The sequence below is a fragment of the Culex quinquefasciatus genome, chromosome 2 (genome assembly GCF_015732765.1).
Source record: "Culex quinquefasciatus strain JHB chromosome 2, VPISU_Cqui_1.0_pri_paternal, whole genome shotgun sequence".
In the NCBI taxonomy this organism is placed as follows: Eukaryota; Metazoa; Arthropoda; class Insecta; order Diptera; family Culicidae; genus Culex; species Culex quinquefasciatus.
Window position 1 is genome coordinate 68,285,123 of NC_051862.1, and position 19,590 is coordinate 68,304,712.

Here is a 19,590-nt window from a genome sequence, read left to right on the forward strand (position 1 = left end):
GACCGATGTTGAACAAACCGGTTGCATTCGACTTGGTTTAGGGTCCCATACATCGCTATTGAATTGTTTGAAGTTTCGATAAGTAGTTCAAAAGTTACAGATAAAAATGTGTTTTCACATTTATCCGGATCTCACTTATATGCATGAAAACTATGTCCGGATCCATCATCCAACCCATCGTTGGTTAGGTTATCAAAAAACCTTTCCAACGAGTTCAAAACATTGAAGATCTGGCAACCCTGTCTCGAGATATGGCCACTTAAGTAATATTAATGTACTTTTTGGAAGCCGGATCTCACTTAAATGTATGTAAACTATGTCCGGATCCACCATCCGACCCATCGTTAGTTAGGTTATCAAAAAACCTTTCCAACGAGTCTAAAACATTGAAGATATTGCAACCCTGTCTCGAGATATGTCCACTTAAGTGATATTAATTCACTTTTTTGAAGCCGGATCCCACTTAAATGTATGTAAACTATGTCCGGATCCACCATCCGACCCATCGTTGGATAGGTAATCGAAATCCTTTCTAACGAGCTCACAACATATTTTATCTGGCAACCTAGTCTCGAGTTATGATTACTTAAGTTATATGTGTGTACGTATTTTTCTGGATCTAAAAAAATAGCTGAAATATGTGTCCAAACCAGTCATATTACCCATTGTTGGTAAAAATTGAGGAAGGCATCAACCACGTAGGTGGATTAAGTTAGTTTTTCCCATACCTTTGTTGCAATGTTTACAATGCAATCGAAGAAATAGTTGAACCTTAAATTTAACCTACCCATAAATAATCTAGGAATATGTAATTCAATACAAAAATTTCCCAAATTTGGTGACGTAACAATTATCCTCTCATGTTTAACTAATTTGACCATTCTATGCTTGAAAGTGATCTGAAAATTTTAAAATTTATTCATGTTTTCAAACTGTCACAGTTATGGCGCAAGAAACCTAGTATGACCTCAGTGATTTTTCGGATCATAAATAATTGTGTTTATTGTTGTTTTTTAAGCAACGTTTTTTTCGTAAAAAAAACTCTTGTTTACAAAAATTTCCCTTGAAATGACATGTTCCAAAAACATTTACAGTTGAGTAACGAAAAATGGCAGAGTTTTTAAAATTTTGTTAGTGTTTTTTTTTTCGATGAAAAATATGTATTTTTTTCGGAATTCTGAGTACGCCATCAAATCGAATGTCCAATTTTTTATAAAAGTCCCTTTGACACAAAATTTCCATCTCATCACCGTTTAAGGCTGCAAATTATTGAAAACACCTCTTTTTTCACTTGTTCAAAAATGAAAGGGGTCTTTTCGCCCCTCCGTCACGAGATATCAACAAACGGACCTCGGATTCGTGATCAGGGACAAAAGTTACCCCTTAGGACAAAGTTTCACGCAAATCGAAGAGGGGTCGGGGCAACTTTTCCCGATTTCGTGTGAGTTGGTAGAGAATTACCCATTTTATCAAATACGTTACCTGCATCTGTAAGGCATTTTAGGACTGAAATTATCGAGTATGTTGCTAAAAATATTATTGATAAGATTAATTTAGCGATTGTCCACGCTCCATTCAATTGTGGGGGTGGGGGTGGTTGAGAATTCCAAAAAGTGTCCACGTGGTTTGCGGATGGTCCCTTATTTATGATTTGACAATTTTTGTTTTGGTATTTTTTTAAAGACAAAACCATTACAAAAATAATTCCAATTATTTATCTCCCTTATACACTCCTTGACATTTGAAAACAAATTATACTTTTAGTTTATCAACATTATAAAAAGCTGATATAAAAATCATTAGAACTCAAAAAGTAAACCATTTTGTATTGATTGAAAATTAAAAGTCACAGATTGATTTGAACAAACGACTGTTAATTATTTCATCAAATCAGTACAGTTTTAATTACCAAAACCTTGGATTTGCCCGCTCAATAAGCTCAATCACACACCACCACATCCTGTCAGCTGACCGACCACACTAAATTACCCCTTTCCCCTCTTTCCCCCTCAAACCAAACAGCTTGCTGGACAAGTGGCCAAATACCTACACATTCACCAAGGCGATCGCCGAGGACGTGGTCCGGCAGAACAGCAGGGGCATGCCGATTGGCATGTTTCGGCCGGGTATTGGTAAGTACCAACCAATCCTAACCTAAGTCAACAACCAACTCCGTCCAAGTCAACCCTGCGTAATGACCGTTAGAGAAGAAGGAGGAGGAGGGTTCCATGGTCTCTCCTAACCAGTGATGGTCGTAACTTTAAATGGAAATTTGCAACCGCAGAACCACTTGCAGGGCATGTTGTGTACTAACTAAGTACAAACTAACCTTGTGAGCCAGTGAGTACGGTAACCGCGGCGCACGAAACCAGTGACAAAGTGGCAAGATCGTTCACCGCGTGTGGACTAGGACGACCGGGGGGGGGGGGGGGGGTTTCGAAAGGTTTTTCTTCAGGCCGGCTGGTATCGACAGCCAAGCTTGGGAAATTCTAACAACTTTCAACTCATAAGCCCGAGCCAATTGGCACGTAGATCAACCAGCTCTCCGAGACGGCAAGCAGATCAGTGATCTTGCCAATTCCACTTTTGAGCCTGGTGGCATTCAGAGCTGGTCTGCGGGGTGGTATCGATTAAAGCGGTTTTCCATTTCCACCCGACCACCTTCGGACAAGAAAACCTTAAATTACCAGAGCCTCTCAGCTGACGATGGTGCGCAAAACCAGTTTCGCAAGAACGCACCAATCTTTTTCTTTTTCTTTATAAAACTGGAGGCAGGTTCGTCGCCTATGACGCCGACGGCTCCGTATGGAAATTGGCACGCAAAATTTCATGCAAATCTTCCACGGAATCGAACGGATTTGCAGGTTGATTCATTGCCGATTTGGACCGGTGCCGTTTGTTGCATCATCAACCTTATCCAGTTGAATCAGCTGTGGAGTTGTTTCATTCCAAGCGGAGGCTCAAAACTATGCCACAGATCCGGATTTGACGATGACGTCGGGATATGCAAACGGATGGTTTTGCATATTTTTTGCGCTGGAAACTGGGTCATGGTCTTGGTCTTCAGACGCCAGATTTTTGGAATTTTGTTTTGCGGATTTTTCTGTGGTAATCTTTTGTGGAACCCTGATGAAAGTAAAAATTAAATTGCTTCTTCTTTTGAAATGTTACTAAATCAAGTAATCTCAAGAATAAGAATAAGACAATTTTATTTGCTATAATAATTTGCAAATTTTGCCGAAAAATCTATAATGGGACCATCCATAAACCACGTGGACACTTTGGGGGAGGGGGGGTATGGCGATTGTACACGCTCCATACAAACAAGTTTTTTTTTTTGTATGGACAATTGTCCACGAGGGGGAGGGGGGGGGGTTGAGATTTCCAAAAAAGTGTCCACGTGCTTTGTGGATGGTCCCAATGGATATTTTTTCATTTGAAGAAAGCAACCGTCAATCAATTATGCAATTTTCATCAAAATGAATCCTTGATAAACCTTCTACGATTTGTTGTTCCAGGGATATCGCTGTTTGAAAATAGAAATTTTGCACAATTTTCGCGAAAAAAGTGAATTTAAAGGGTGATTACATATATTTATTTTTTAGGTTTTTTTGCCAAACTCACCTAAGAATTTGCCTTTTTATGTACCCCTCATTTTGTACCATAAATTCACCAATATAAGGCTCCATACAATTTTGGCAGCTGTCAATATAAAAATGGTACGTAAATATTAGAGCTCTGAATCTCTTGAAGGAATTTTCTGATCAGATTCTGATTCAGAAAAAAATGGAACACGGAACTTTTTTATTTGATTTAATAATATTTGAATTTTTTTATGTGCTAAAGCGGACAAAACACCGCAACTTTTCAGTCATATAAAAGTATGGAAACAGTTTTTTCTGCCAGGTTATGATTTTTTTTAATGTGTTGTTTGGAAAAAAAATGTTGACCTTAATTTTTCATGTAAAACCAAATTTACAATCAAAAAGTACTTTACAGATTTTTTGATAAAGTGCACCGTATTCAATTTATTTTTTATTTAATTTTTAGTTCAATTTTAACTGAAAAATAGCCGTTTTCGATATTCTATGATTGTCCTTTCTTAAAAATATTTTAGTCGAAAAGTTGAGCAAATTTCCAACAAATTAAAAAAAAAGAAGTTTTTTTTATATTCTTATCAAAACAGGCTTTTTTCTAGTACCAATATCTCCGAAACTAATAGTCCAATTTTCAATGTGAAAAAGTGAAACACTAGTGAAATATTCTGATCTTTTCGTAAAAATAGTAGTTTATGCAACAAGTTACAAAAAGAAGATTTTTTCAGCACGAGTTGTACATTTATCCAACGAGGTTTACCGAGTTGGATAAATACGGCGAGTGCTGAAAAAATCAAGTTTTGCAACGAGTTGCTTACAAAATTTTTTGCAATTCCGAAAAACGCTTCTTTAATGGAATTTTATGTTAAACATTCATGTGTTTTGTAAATTCATCGTTCAATACAAAAAAATATTGAAAAATGTTACTTTTCAATACTAGTGTTGAAAAGTTCAACTTTTCAGCACCCATTTCAGTGCTGAAAAGTAGAACTTTTCAGCACTGTTATTGAAAGGTATTAATTTTCCATTCTGTTATTTTTGGTAGGGAAAAGTAGGCCGTTTCGTTTCTCCAGAAGAACAGGAAAAGTTGACAGTTTCACAGTGGAATTGCAAAAATAATATTTTTAACATTTTGGAATCAAGTTTATCATTTCAAAAAGTCGTAATATTGAATATTTGAATAGTCTTTTTTTTATAACTGTCTTTATTTATTTAGGCTCATCTACCAAAGTTTTACGGAGCCGGATATCATTTTTACATAATTACTTAAAGCTAGGGTTAGTAAAGGGGGAAAGCCGAATACTCGCGGCTGTTTCGAGGTTAATAATACATTATGTTTCAGGACGGACTTTTGCTTCTATGCGGGCTAAGGTTCTAGTTTTCATCAGATGTTACTATTGCTAGGTTGCAGAGTGGCGATTTTGAATAGTCTTGGAAATAGCATAGCATAGCATATTGTACAATAGAAATAATATCTAGTATGTAAGAAAATTGTAAGTAGTCTACATAAGCTTGACGAATAAACAATAAAATTATTCTTTGACAATTTGATTGCTGCCCGGTACAACCAAGAATATCCAAGAACGTAAATTTCCATACTGTGCTCCAAGGCTACGCCCATACAGTCCCGTGGGTATTTGGGAGGGGATGTTTTTTTTTTGTTCGCTAGTGGCAAAAGTGCAGGGAACCCATGCGACTTTTAAAATTGAACGGAATATTTTTGGGAGGTTTGGAATGGGGGTTAGGGGTATTTCATCGGGCCGATGAAAATGGTTGAATGCGTAATGTATTAAATGATTTGAATGTTTGTAAGTTTTAATGTGAGTCTGTAGTGTATTATCTAATAAGCATATAGTTTTGTAATAATGATAAATAATAAATATAATAAATATAGTAAATAGAATAAATATAATAAATACAATCAAGATGATTCCAGGAAGCTGTGAAAAAAACAGTAATTTAAAATATAAATGCTCCAGATGGTTCCCATGCTGTTTTAGAAAGTTTCGTTAATTAAAGCAATTTGATCATATATGGTATGAGGAGATGGTATGTTACAGGAAAGGAATAGGATAAGGAATAATATTAACATTTAAATAAATCATATAGTGAGTAAATAAATTTACATGTAGACATTTAATTTAAAATAATTCCAGGAAGCTGCAAAAAATGAAAATAATTTAAAAACTAATACTCCAGATGGAAACACAAATAAAACAACAAAGACACAAGAATCCTAACACGCGGCTTCGCACCTTCCACATAATTCGACATGAACACGATCACGCATACAGCACAAAAAGAACGTCACAAAAATCCATCTTCCCGGTGCTGCTGCTCACACGATACTCGATTTTGAATAGTCTTGGAAATAAGTATTTTCCGTAATTTTCATTATCAAAATATCTTAATAACCAAAAGTCGGATCAACAAAGCGGAAACAAGAAAAAAAATAGAAAATGCATCAAACAGAACACTTTTAGATTTTTTTTAAGTTCCTATAAGCTATTGTCTCTCATATGTTTATAGGATCTTAAAAAAAAACTATAGACTCATACGATACGGTATTTTATTTAAAATTGCTTTTAAAAACTCGAATCGTAGAATCAATTCGGCGATTAAAATAGTTTCATTTAACGTATTTACATGAAAATTTAAATAAAACAAGAAGGGTTGTGCAGAAGAATAAGTTCAATCTGTTTAAAAGTTTTTGAATTGAGAAATCACAGTTTGAAGTAAAAGTTTTATGGAACGATAGTGGGTTAAAAATGAAAAAAAAAATGAAGGCCTGGATGTGGAATGATGTTAATCTATCATTTAATTGAAACAAGTTTTATGTTTAAAAAAAAACAAAATGAATTTCCAAGGTAAATTACAAGCTTTACAAACGTAATTCCATAATAATTATTTTTGTTCTCTTTTAACTTGTGTCAATTTTAATCATGATCGAACTGGTCACAGGACTTCTTTGAAAGCAATGTTATGTTTGTGTAGCATGGATTCATTTTACTCACTGTACAATTACTTTGATACAAAAATAGTATTTCTCAACAAAAAACACCTCAAATCATTTTGAATTCATTGTACAACTTGAGGTTCAGCTCTTACAAAAATGTATTCTCTTGAGGCAGTGCGATTTTTTACAAGCAGTCAAGCCATTAATTGATCCTCACATTACTTCAACCACTAAAGTTGCTGGTTTATACAATTTTGTTCCAACATATTAATCAGAACCTAGAAATCCCGGGAATTCCCGGGAAATTTGCTGAAAAAATCCTGTTTCCAGGGATTTTTGTAAACCCAGGAAATTGGACGCCAACTCAATACTCATCGTTCTTAAACCTTCAAAAGAATTACACCGAAAACAAAATAAACAAGACATTGTGTAAGAACAAGCAAATCGGCCAACCTGTTTCACCAGCTTGCCCTAGATTCTCAACTAGCTTGCGCTATAGTCCGGCCTTTTAGCCATCATCAGCAAACAAGTAAAACATAAAAACCACCCTTCCAGTGACAACAACGACAGCAACAACAAAAGCTTTCTAAGATCATACCACAGTTGCTTCGCACAGCTTTAAAAAACCACTTCCAAAACAAGTGCCTCTCATTGAATCGTCAGGTGCTTTCCAGAACTTTATTTCATTTTGTTTTGCTTCTTTTTGTTGAAAGTGAAAGGACCACATGGTAACAAATTGTCGAAGACAAAAAAAACTTTCACCATTCATAAACAAGTTTCAAGAACCTCGACGAGTAAAGCTGGGTGAACAATTCAAAACGTCTTAAATTAGCAAGATAAATGTGTAAAAACTATTTTTTGTTAGACAATTTACTTAGCTTAAGAATCATTTTAAATACATTTTTTTAACTATCCCCTATTTATGTTAAAGTTCTCATTGAAATGTTGGAAATTAGTCCCTTTGCCGGCCAAAATAAGACTGAACTTTTCAGCGAATATGCAACAGAGCGGGTTTGCCTTGAAGGTTGCGCTCTTTATATGATGAAGTTGCAAGTTGATTCGCGGAGTTCGTTGAATTTGATGCAAGTTTGTGTGAAAATTGTTGTTTGGACCGGCGGCGTGTTTGTTTTTTATTGATGGGGTTGTAAACAAATAAACATGCTTTGAAGACGAAAGTTAAACAGTTGGCTACTAAAAACAAAGTTGGTGGGAAATGACAGTTTCCGGATTAGTTGTATTTTGCTCTTTTATTACTAGACTCAAACCCCGGTGATTTGACACTTTATAGTTCGTACACCAACCAAAAAGATTTACTTTTCAGCACTTTCACATTTTGGAACAATCTGAAAAAAAATATTGTTCATAAAAAAAGTTGTTTAAGCCTCTGTCATTAATTGTCTTTAGTCATTTTTAACAAAGATTTTTGAATTTTTGAATGTTGAAAATTTGGTGGGTTGAATATTACCTCTTTTTTGAGTAATATTACCTAAAAAATGTGTAAAAATGTGAACCTGATGAAAATTCACCAGAAACTGATCAAAATTCATCATTTTCTGATGTAAGATTACACATTTTTTTGACACAAAATCTGTCACCATTTCCTGATGAATATTACCATCATTTTTTTTCTTTGCATAGTATTAACTTACCTTTCGATAAGGGTCGATAGTCTGTAAAAGGAAAATAAAGAATAAGTTAAGTTTTAAAATCAATTTTAATATAAAATTAAGTCTTCACAGTAAAACAAAATCATGGTAAAATTACATAAAAATGGGGTAAATCTTTTATGTCAGAAAAAAACTATCAAAACGGCGATAGTTGTATCTCGCTTACTAAGGCTTTGATTGGCTATGATCGTTCAGTTTTACAGTGGCGAGTTGGCAGTGCTGGTTAGGCGTGGACTTAGTAAGCGAGATATAACTATCGCCGGTTTGATATTTTTTTTTTGGGATTACAGATATTTTATCCTACCGTCTTCCAGATGTAAATTTACACATTATAAGAGGTAAAATTAAAGCTTTTTTCTGACATAAAAGATGTACCTCTTTTTAGAAGTAATTTTAACATGATTTTTTGCTCGATGCTCGATTTCATCGATAAATCGATTTTTCATGTAGCTTAAAGTAAGGTGTTCAATTAGATTTATCTTAACTCAAATTAACTTGAAGTGTTCTTCAAAGGCACAAAGAACAAACACCCCGAGAGATCTCAACAAACAGGTGTTCGATATGCACTTGAAAGATTAATTTTCGCCCCGTTTTTTTCTGGCAACTCCACACGGGGCAGACTTCCTCAAGTGCCCAATTACAATTTCTTGCATCCGTGTCAACTCCAATGCTCTCCAACGCCAAGACGTCACACGACCGCAAACACTTCTGCGTCAATCCACTCGACGTGACGAACGTATAGAACCGACCTTTGAGAACAAACTTTTCAGTGAAATCGCATCCTGCTGCGAGTCTCGATAATCGCACCACAAACAGTGCCTAATTTTCGGCTTACTCGAGTTGAACCTGCCGCGGCCACCTTCACCGCAAAACATGTGTATGCCTAACAATGTAATTGCTGGCCGACCTTAACCTTGCTGGCGCATCTGGTGTTGAACAGCAGTACGTCGTACATGACTCTTTTTTCTTCCTCTCAATTATTAAAATATTCGGCAGACGTCGTCAATGAAACACTAACCAGGTACTCTTGAGAGGTGTCGTACCAGATCTTGTCTGTCTTTCACTACAGGCGGTCAAGTACGTGTCCGTACAGCATGATGATCTTCCTGAACCGTGGCCTATGTGGCATTGACTTTGAACGAAGCCCACAACAATAACTACACAAAAAGTTGTCTTCAAACTACCAACCCCTGAGTCGGCACCTTTCATAGATGTTGATGAGGTCAATTATCGTTACCTTATTTGAAGATGCGATCGCATAATTAATACCAATTGTTTGGGTCGCAGCCGTTTACGACTGTTCCATTTGCATCTTTCCTTTTTATTAAATCAACGTCATTTCCTGATTCGTGCACTTCAATTTAATTATTAAATAATTGCCCCGCGAACTCTTCTTGGCCGTCAAGCAATTTTAATGCAATTATCATGATTCTTGAGGAGAGGTGCAACCGCCCCTTTCTTCCGCCAGCTTTGCAATTCTTTAAAGATAGGGTCATCATGGCCGTTCTTAAAAGTCTTATGTGGTACTTTCGCGCATTTTGCGCGCAAAGGACACACCTCCTCTTAAAAGCTGTGTTTTCGTAACAAAAAAGGGGGTGAAAAGTGCTACCAGAAGCAAATTCTATACAGTCGCGCGGTAAAAGCTTTTTCAACCGTCATAAGAGGCGCAATTGCGTAATGCAGACGCGTTGATGGACGCATTTAAAATCAGGATTTTAGAAGTATAAAATCTTCCTCTTCCTCCTCTTTTAAAAAGATTTTTATCATAAATCCAGTCTTACCAACTCTTCGCAAATTATTAAAATTTATGTTAAAAGTAACTTCGGAACGCCCGTTAAGAGTTTAACGATTCCCATAGAGATCCTAAGGTTACCTAACTGAACATTTACAACCCTTTGTCAAACCATTACAAGAACCAGTTTTCTTAACGACTCTCGATCATTTGTCCACCAAAACACTTCCGGACGCAAAAACCAGCTATAACAATAGGTAAACCTTATTGTATACGAGAATAACCCCCGTTGAACTCTTCCAAAGACCCGAACTGACCAAACTGGATCTCTGGGCTGCGACACAGTGTGTGCATATCCTGTGGCGGCTTGCGGCACTTGTCAACCTTCGACCGGTGCTCCAAACGAGATGGTTAAACTTTTACGACCGTGACTCGTGATTATGATCTGCGTTGATCGCCATAACGCGATTGCGATCTAAGATTGCGTGCTCCGCGATCAGCAGCGGCTTTTGGTCATGGTTTCGGTTTCATTGGATTAAACAAACCTTACCTACTATAAATTTTGGTTGGTTTTCAAAACTTCAAAGTTTAATTTTGCAAGGATGAAAAATTTACTAAACAAGTATTTTGTGATATGTTTTTGAAAGATTTATTTTTAGAAATCAATTAAAAGCAAACATTCATATAAAAGTAACATTCAATAGAAGCAGTCATCTTTCCTTAAGTCAATGTACCATTGACCGAGGAGCAAGCAATAAGAATAGAATGAAAATAATGCATTCCATTATTGCGCCTTGCAGCAATTTCTAGAGTTTTGTGTCAATCGTGCTAGGCCTAGATTTTTTCATCACACTGCTTTGCAGGACTGAGAACTGTCAACTTTGCGCACTTTGCACCTCAGTAGAGTGCTGCGGGATTATTTTCATCACAGTTGGCAAACTGAATTTCTATCACACCATCAAAACAAAACAAGTGCAATGCATCGACTTCTGACCCCAATCTAGTCACCAAGCTGTGGCGGCCGTGGCAGTTAAGTCTTGAGATGGTCTGTTAAAGGTTCTTGGATCGATTCTTGTAGTTGACACTTCTGGGTTTTTTTACGGGTTATTTTTTCTAATAAGCTCGAGGCCATAATTATATCGGCAATCTTGTAACCGTTGGTCACAGTTCTTGAACGAACCTTTACTTTTAACATAATTCCTCAACCTACAATACTACACACTACACTAGCAGCGAAGGGATTTGCGTACCACTGCAATTAAGACAGGCTCGACAGCGCTGCGTCGAAACTGCATCAAAAATGGGTTGGATTGGAAAATGATGGAGTTTCCTTCCGGACAAGATTAGAAGGGAGAAGTGGAATTTTATCACCGATTGCAAAGATCGGAATCTTATGCCATTCAGGCGTCTGTGTGGTTAGTCAAGTGTCCCAGTGTCAGTCCCGTTTTCGCACTGGTCACGCTCTGCATCCCAGAAAAGGAAGTGCCCCGGCGGAAGTCAATAATCCGCAGGACCTCGGCAACCCACGGTTTTTGGTTGGTCCAGGCTTGTGAGTGCGTAGGGGCCATTGCCTGCAACAAAACGTCCACCATACATCTCCACCTCTGGCGGACCATCTTCATCTCTGGCGTGGACCATCTTCACCTCTGGCGCGGAACGCGCCATCATCGTTAAGGAGGTTCCCCTCTCGGTTCAACCAGATCAGCCAGGTGCTGGGTTGGCCGATACCGTCACTGAGAGAAGACGCCTAGCCGCGCGGAAGCCCAGCAACACCCGCTCGACATCCGGCAGCGGAATCCTGCTCGATGCAGCAACAACAGCCATCAGCCGTTATTTGACTCCAAAGATTCACCGCAAGCCAAGATGCCGGCGCAACACCACTGCAAGACCGCGATTCCACAGTCGGAACAAGTCGGAACACACTTTCTCTGGGCTGGACGAGCTTTCTGAACTTCCAAAAATAAATAAATAAACAGCCTGCCATAGCAACGGATATCATCGTCATCACTGTGAAGAAAAATCACTGTGATGAAAAAATACTGTGATGAAAATAATTGCGCAAGACTCTAGTAAAGTGCAAAATGCGCAATAGATTAGAGACAAATATTGAGAAAATAGATTGTTAATCAATAATAGTTTATCAGTTTTTTTTTAAACTGAATTTTATTGTATTTTTAATCACTGCAACCAGGGCTGTGGAGTCGGAGTCGGAGTCGGAGCCGGAGTCGGTGGAGTCGGGTCTTTTTGGGGACCTGGAGTCGGAGTCGGAGTCGGAGTCGTCAAAACTCGAATAGCTGGAGTCGGAGTCGGAGTCGGAGTCGGCTAAATTTTATGAGCTGGAGTCGGAGTCGGAGCCGGAGTCGTAGATTTCTGATTGACCCGGAATCGGAGCTGGAGTCTGAGTTATCAAAATATTTTATATAATTTATGAACTTATTTATTGTTCAATATTTGTTATAATTCAGGTTAATTCCCATTTTTTAAAATTTATTTATTGAACCGCGTGCACTGCGTTGACATTTTTATAATCAATTTATTTTTTGGATCAAGATATTTGTCAGATGTCATGATGTTTTCGAAGCATTTCTATTGTGATTGGAAAGCTCTTATTGTGTTATTTCACTAAGATTACAGAATGATAATCTGTTAATCCTCTCTTGTCAATGTTTGCATACTTTATACTACAGTGTCATAACTCATAAAATAGTAAATAATTGTGGCTGTGTAGTCAAAAAATTAAAACATATTAAAATGGTTCTTTACTGTATCTTTTTGCTTGTATTTACAGTATGTAAAAAAAGTATTTACACCTCTTGGGCCCTATGCACAATTTGTGATGAAACATGTAAACAGTTTAAAGTTTGATAGAAACCTAGTACTACGTTTTGTTCAGAAACTCATGCCGAACATGTTGCTACAAAAAGCTCATGAAAAGATGATTTCTATAAAAAGTTCTATAACAAATACTATTACAAAAATCAAAAAAGATACAAACAAAGTTTGTACACCTTTCGAAAAATTAAAATAAATAAAGTTATTTGCTGACAAATCACCATAAATCCAGCCTCCCAACTCCAAATAGGCATCTTCGACCGATTAAAAAAATAATTTGGATTGAGTATAAAGTTTACTAACCTCTTAGTATAAAAGTTTATATAACTCTGGAAATTCTATACAAAACTTATCTAAACTTAATTTTGCAAACTTTTAATTCAACTAAATTTTTAATATATTACAATAGAATTGCTAAGGTTTTAAGTAGATCCTTTTTGTTAATAGGAAAATAAAGGTTTACTATCAGTGCTTAACGAAAAAAATGTAACATTTGTAAAATTTACATTATAACTACACTAATGAATTATTAACTATTATATCAATCTACTACTTGGACCGGAACATGCTCATTTTGTATGTAAATAAAAATAAATCAAAGTGCCGTGCTGAAAACATTTAAAACAATCAAAAAATATCGAGAATAAGTTGCAACTAATTTTGAAATAATCATTGAATTGATTAGATATATAGTTTACCTCAATGTTTACAATTTCTCTTAAACTGTTGATCCTTAAGGATCCACTATACGCGAACATTTTTTGCTTCAACTTTTTTACGGAAATTGTCATAACTCTGTTAGAGTCCCACTTTTTGTATTAGGTCCTGTAGAAATGTTATGCAAAGTTAACAAAATTTTCGCAAGTTTTTTTTTTGGCTTTTTGAAGAAACTATTGAAACATCAGATCAGTTTAGGTCTTGTAAACTTTGCATAACTTTTCTACAGGACTTAATACAAAAAGTGAGAGTCTAACTTTTTGCTATTCAGAGTTATGAATATTTCCGTAAAAAACTCGAAGCAAAAAATGTTTGCGTGTAGTGGATCCTTAAATAATATCGTTGAACAAGTCTAATTTTTTTTAAATACCTTAAATCGGGGTGATATTATTTCAATTTTTTTTCAAACATTAGAATTTTCTCATGATTTATATGTTTAAAGTGTGTACTGGGCTGGATCACACAATTTCCATATACGTCCTCTGAAATAAATTCACCTTAAAAATTATCTATTTCAAAACCAGCGTATCTTTGATAGTTACTGTGTTTCTTTAAAATTTCAGCCTAAAATTATTCAAATGGATTTTATATGTCAATTCGATCATGAAGGTTAACTTTCTTTTAATATTTCATTTAAAAAAGTACAGTTAAAAATTAGTGTAGCTAACATATAAACTTTTAAAAAATAATGTAAATTTAAAGTAGTTAAAAAAACTTCCAATTTTTCAAACAACAAAATTTAAATTTATTTAGAAAATTGTTGTCCAGAAAATGCGTTTAAATCTGAAGATATTTATGATTTTTGTTTCAATAACGCTGAAAACATGTAACATATAACAACGAACACTTATCTACCAAGCTTAGTATGGTTCCATATCATTCTGTTTGTATAAATAATTCGTATGTATAATTTTGTTAAACACCCCGAACATAAATGTCACCCCGGTATTATTTGCGCAAGTGTGAACTGAAATGTGAGTGATGTGATTAATTGAAATTTTTAAAATATTTTAAATACAGATAAGGTGTCGGAGTCGGAGTCGGAGCCGGAGTCAACAATTTGTGGAAAGCTGGAGTCGGAGTCGGAGTCGGCTAGAGTTGGAAGGCCGGAGTCGGAGTCGGAGCCGGAGTCATCAATTTGTGGAAAGCCGGAGCCGGAGTCGGAGTCGGAGTCGGTTTAACTCAGAAAGCCGGAGTCGGAGTCGGAGTCGGAGTCGCTTGAAATATGACCCGACTCCGCAGCCCTGACTGCAACAACAATTTTAAATTTTGAAAAGCATAAACTACGCTAAAATGATTTAGATTTTTTAAATTCAAGATGGCGGCCAAAATGGCGGTGATGCAATATTGAAAAATGCATTTTATTTTTTAATAGGCAATCAACAACTCAAATTTAACTAAAATGGGGTCTGAGAACTCAAATTTTATGTTAAAAACAAGAAAATGAAAAAAAACAAAAACAATTTTTTTTTTGTTCCTGATTCGACTATCCGAAGTCCCATACAAACCTTCGGATAATCGAAACTATGGATAATCGAGGTTTCGGATAATCGAGTCTGGACCGTATTTGATTATTTGAGTGGATGGTTCCCGAGGAAGTTAAAAAATACCACTTTTTCTGGTTTCTGTTCTGAGTTTGAATAAAAATTTTAAAATTTCGTTTCAGATTATATTATTTTTGCATCTTGATTTTTATTTTTATTTTTGAAAAGTGAGAATACGTTTGCCCTACATTTCAAAATAAAAATAGAGCCTATCCATAAACCACGTGTAAACTTTTTTTGGAAATTAAGAAAAAAAATGGGTCACGTTCAAATTTTGTGAAGAATTTTTATTAGCTTATTGAAAAATAATATATGATGAAGCAAAAAAGCAGTTTCTGTTATTTTTAGATAAGATTTTCACGGTTATTTTAACATTTTTTACTTTCCGCGAAATTTCCGTGAAATTTGGTGTATTGGTATTAGGGCCCCGTGAAATTTGAAGATTTCGAGCATGAAAAATCACTAAGCCTACTTATGACCATACGAAAATTATAGGCCGGTTTAAGAAATTTTGATTTTTGGGTCATATACACTCAAACCCCGATGGTTTGACACCAACTGTTTTCAAACGAACGGGGTCACTTTTTAGTTTGACACCCCTTTTACACGGAGTTCACACACACTACCAAACGTTTGTTTTTATAGTATGCGTGAGCGCCGTGTAAAAAGTGACAGTTCGTTACTTTTTAGTTTGACTTTTGACCAACCAACGGGGTACAAACTAAAAAAATGTCAAACGAAAAAGTGACAAAGCACCGGGGGTTGAGTGTATAACCCATCAGGCCTGAAAGGGTTAAATCCAAATATTTTTTTTGGAAAACGAAAAAATTCGTTTTTTAGAGCTTACTTTCCCCTTAAAGTTAACCCTTAATAGCAACGTTAAAAAAACTGATTTTTGAAGGTTTGCTCTGATGCCATTAAAAACATTGGTCGTAGAAGGCGTAGATTGCGAGATTAATCAATTTTCTAGACGAGAAAAAAATATTCCTGGACAGTTAGATTACACCCTAGTCATGAAACACCCTCCAAAAACCCTAGTCACGAATGCTCCAAAACAAAATAGTCTAAAATAAAAAAGCTGACAACCCCGTTTTAAGTTATTACCACTTAAGGATATTTATGTACTTATTTGAAGTCGGATGACATGGATCATCTGTATCAGACCTGTGCCGTCGGATAGGTATTTATTAAAATATTGTCAAACGAAATATAAAACCAGGTTGAAAACCAGTTCGAATCCCGCGGCGGGCGCTCTAAAATGCTTTGTGTAAATATGGGTATTCGGCGCCGTCGCTCCGTGCCATACTTTCATACACTTAGGAGCCCAGGGCGGTGAAGTCCTTGTAGATAAAAAGGAAGACACTAGTGGTTGGTACTAGCAAAGGTGGCCGACAGCTATAAAGTCAACTTCGTTTTTTTTTCAATGCAAAATAAACGTTGCAATTCAAAATGATTTAACAACATTTTTTAAATGCATCGTTTAAATTTTGAAGGCATTTTAGGTATTTTTGCGATAAATGCTTAATTTTTTGCAATTTAAAAATACTTTATGAAGGAGAAGCACAACTGCTAATTTTTTTTTAAAGCTGATCAAATTTCTTGCATTTTACTTTTTAGACTTTGGTGATCGCACAGCCTGTTAATGTTAAAATTTTGTAAACCCTTAATTTTTCATCTGGCAATATCTCGAAAACTGTTGGTTTGATTTAAAATCTTAGAAAAATAAAACGTTTCTAAAAAAAAGTTGATCATTTAAATAAAAAATAATTAGAGTAGTTAGATTAAAAGAGATTTAATACTACAAATGAAATTGATTCAATAAGTGGTCTTAATTTATAAATTGAAAAGCACATAGTTTTCGTTAAGAAGCACCAACGTGGAAAATCATTTAGAATGAAAAAGTGATAATTGATGAAAACAGCATCCATCAAAACAAAACAAAAATCCCCCAGCCCAAAGAGTCACCTCCAACTCAAATCACAAATATCAACCGCCACCAATATTGACGTCTGCGCGAGGGGGTACCTATTTACTCATCCGCGCAAAACCCGCACAAAACAAACAAATTTAGCGTTCAAAATCAACCCAAGCCGGGGCGTCGAGTGTGTAACTCATCATCACCCCGGTGGCGGCAGTTCGCTGAACGAAGTGCGAGCGTGCTGTATTTCACGGCTATATTAAGAAACCGTCACGTGTCCCCACCGGCGCGGTGACCGAAAGACGCAAAAGATTGCAAAGATCTTACACGCGGGCGGCGGTACCTCCTCGCATGTTTGACCACCGGGCTGATTACCAGCACGAAGTTTCGTGGGTTATTACGTTCGTGGTAATGGTCAAAGCGCGCGATCCATGGTCAGGCAGGCCCAAGAACCAGTTGGACGGACTGTTCGCCAAACCTATCCCCGGTGAGGTCGTTGCTTGTTGCCGGACGCAAAAGTGAAAGACGCACTTGCGATGCACTTGAAAATGAATCAGGGAAAATCCGAATCGGAACAGGTTGTTAAAATCGGAGACTTCAATTGCTCCCATCGGGTATAATGTGCACCTTAAGAAGTCTTGAGATTCATAGCTGTGATGCGATGAACTTCAGGGCAATGAGGAAGAAACGCCCACGAAATTTTGAACAATCAAAGCTGAAAGTGAAAGGGAAGTCGCTATGAGAACAAATTCCTATTTTGTAACATTAAAATCCTTGAAGAAGTTGATGACTCCAAATCGAAAAACAGACCTGCAAACAACATCAACCAAAGTCTACGAACTCCCTCAATGGTTCATTCTATCCTGTTTTCACAATCAATTTACTCTGATGGCTGAACTTGACCTTCCTACCGCTTTTATGATCTTGTGCGAATCACTCACGCGCCAATCCCATCCATGTCTACATTACAAAACCTACTTCGCACTTACATCATTACTCTGGCTGACCGGTTGACCAACCGTCGTCCTCTTCAGGAGTCACTAGTCTCGTTCCATTAATTTGCTGATGATGTTCATCAACCTGCCTTGCAGCTACTTACATAACGTCCTCATCGAAGATCATGGTACTGACTGACCAGTTGAAATGTTGAAGAGAAGTTCAATTCATAAGAAGTAGATCTTGGAATCAAATATCAACTGTTTCTACAGATTATAACTGACACACCCAAATAAAGGAAGTCGAATCTTCTATTTTCAGCAAATTTAAAACAAACAAAAAAGCTTAAATCGATCCTGATCTACCTTTTCGCACGTCGCTGTTTGACGTTTCGAGAAAAAACCGCGTTTTAATGTTTGAATCTTATCTAATCTAATCTAATCAAACCCTAGCGCAGCCAATCTTTCGAAATTTTAATGTTTGACCTTGAATAAACAAAAACTAGAGCACGCAATGTAAACAATAACAAACACGTTTTGTTTAGCGGACAGTTCTGTGCATTGTCCCTGAATTTTGTTAACACTGGAACGCCCAACGCATGTCCAACTTACACAGACGCCCAAGCCTCCCAAAAAGGTGGAACGGTAACTTCAACTCGCTGGTTCTCGGGCATTACTCCACCAATCGGGACGATTCTTGATTCCAGTGATTTGTAAGAATGTCTAGATGATCCTAAAATTTTGCAGAACTTAATTTGAACAAATCTGTAATTGCTGCAACCGAAAACATCGTTCCACCTTTTTTAAAACAACTGCCTCCGCGGAATTTTTGGCGATTTTTTTTTACACGCAAAAAAAAAAGTTGGAACGAAGTTTTTGATCGCAAAAATTACAGATAAGATCAAATTAAGTTCTGTAAAGTTCTAAAATCATCTAGACATCCTAACAAATCACTGGAAAGAAGAATCATCTTGATTGGTTGAGTTATGCCCGAGAACCATTGAGTTGAAGTTACCGTTCCAACTTTTTTGGAGCCTTGGGCGTTGGAATGTTAAATTTGGTCGCCGGAGTCCCGAGTCATAGTTACACATGTTTACGGTAGTTGGGCAAGTACGTGTGTCAAACGCGTTCTGACCAGAAATCTCTTTGGCCAATTATCGCACTTGCAGCAAACTTCAGGGTGTGTCAAGATTGCACGAAAAGATTGCAACTTTTTTTATATGAAAAGTGACAACAATGCAAGGAGTTTTTTCGGCTTCATAGTGTTTGCGCACATACTAGCGTCAGATTCCCGGTGCCGTGCAAAATCGTATCTTTCTTAAGAAATCAGAACTCGCGGGTTAAACAGAAAACATTTATTCTCTAATCGTCAGGTTTTATTCGCGGTCAGTAATTGGACGGACTAAAAGTGGACTGTAAACACTTATCTTAGTAAAAACTGTGTCTGAAAATATCTGAACTGGTCAGTAGTACGGTTCGCACAGCAATGGCAACCGCTAGTCGGTTCCTGCTGGCCAAAGCTACTTAATTTGAATCTCAGAACTCCTGGCACTCACTGGATGTTCTGTTTCTGTTTGTATTTGTTATGCTGTCTGTTTTTGTGTTGCTGTACTAGAGCATAATCTGCACTGGCTCACAAAATCTGCTCAGTCCTGATTTCGGCGCGTTCACATAGAATATCTCAGAATTGAAA

The 19,590-nt window shown here is 36.6% G+C and overlaps 1 protein-coding gene across 1 annotated transcript in view; it reads left to right on the forward strand.

Annotated features, from left to right (window-relative positions):
- Positions 1–19,590, forward strand: part of LOC6052140 (fatty acyl-CoA reductase wat) — a 68,631-nt gene that overhangs the window by 32,939 nt on the left and 16,102 nt on the right. Inside the window, exon 6 of the mRNA XM_001868420.2 lies at positions 2,023–2,132. Coding sequence (XP_001868455.2) covers positions 2,023–2,132 — 110 coding nt within the window. The remainder of the gene's footprint in view (positions 1–2,022; positions 2,133–19,590) is intronic.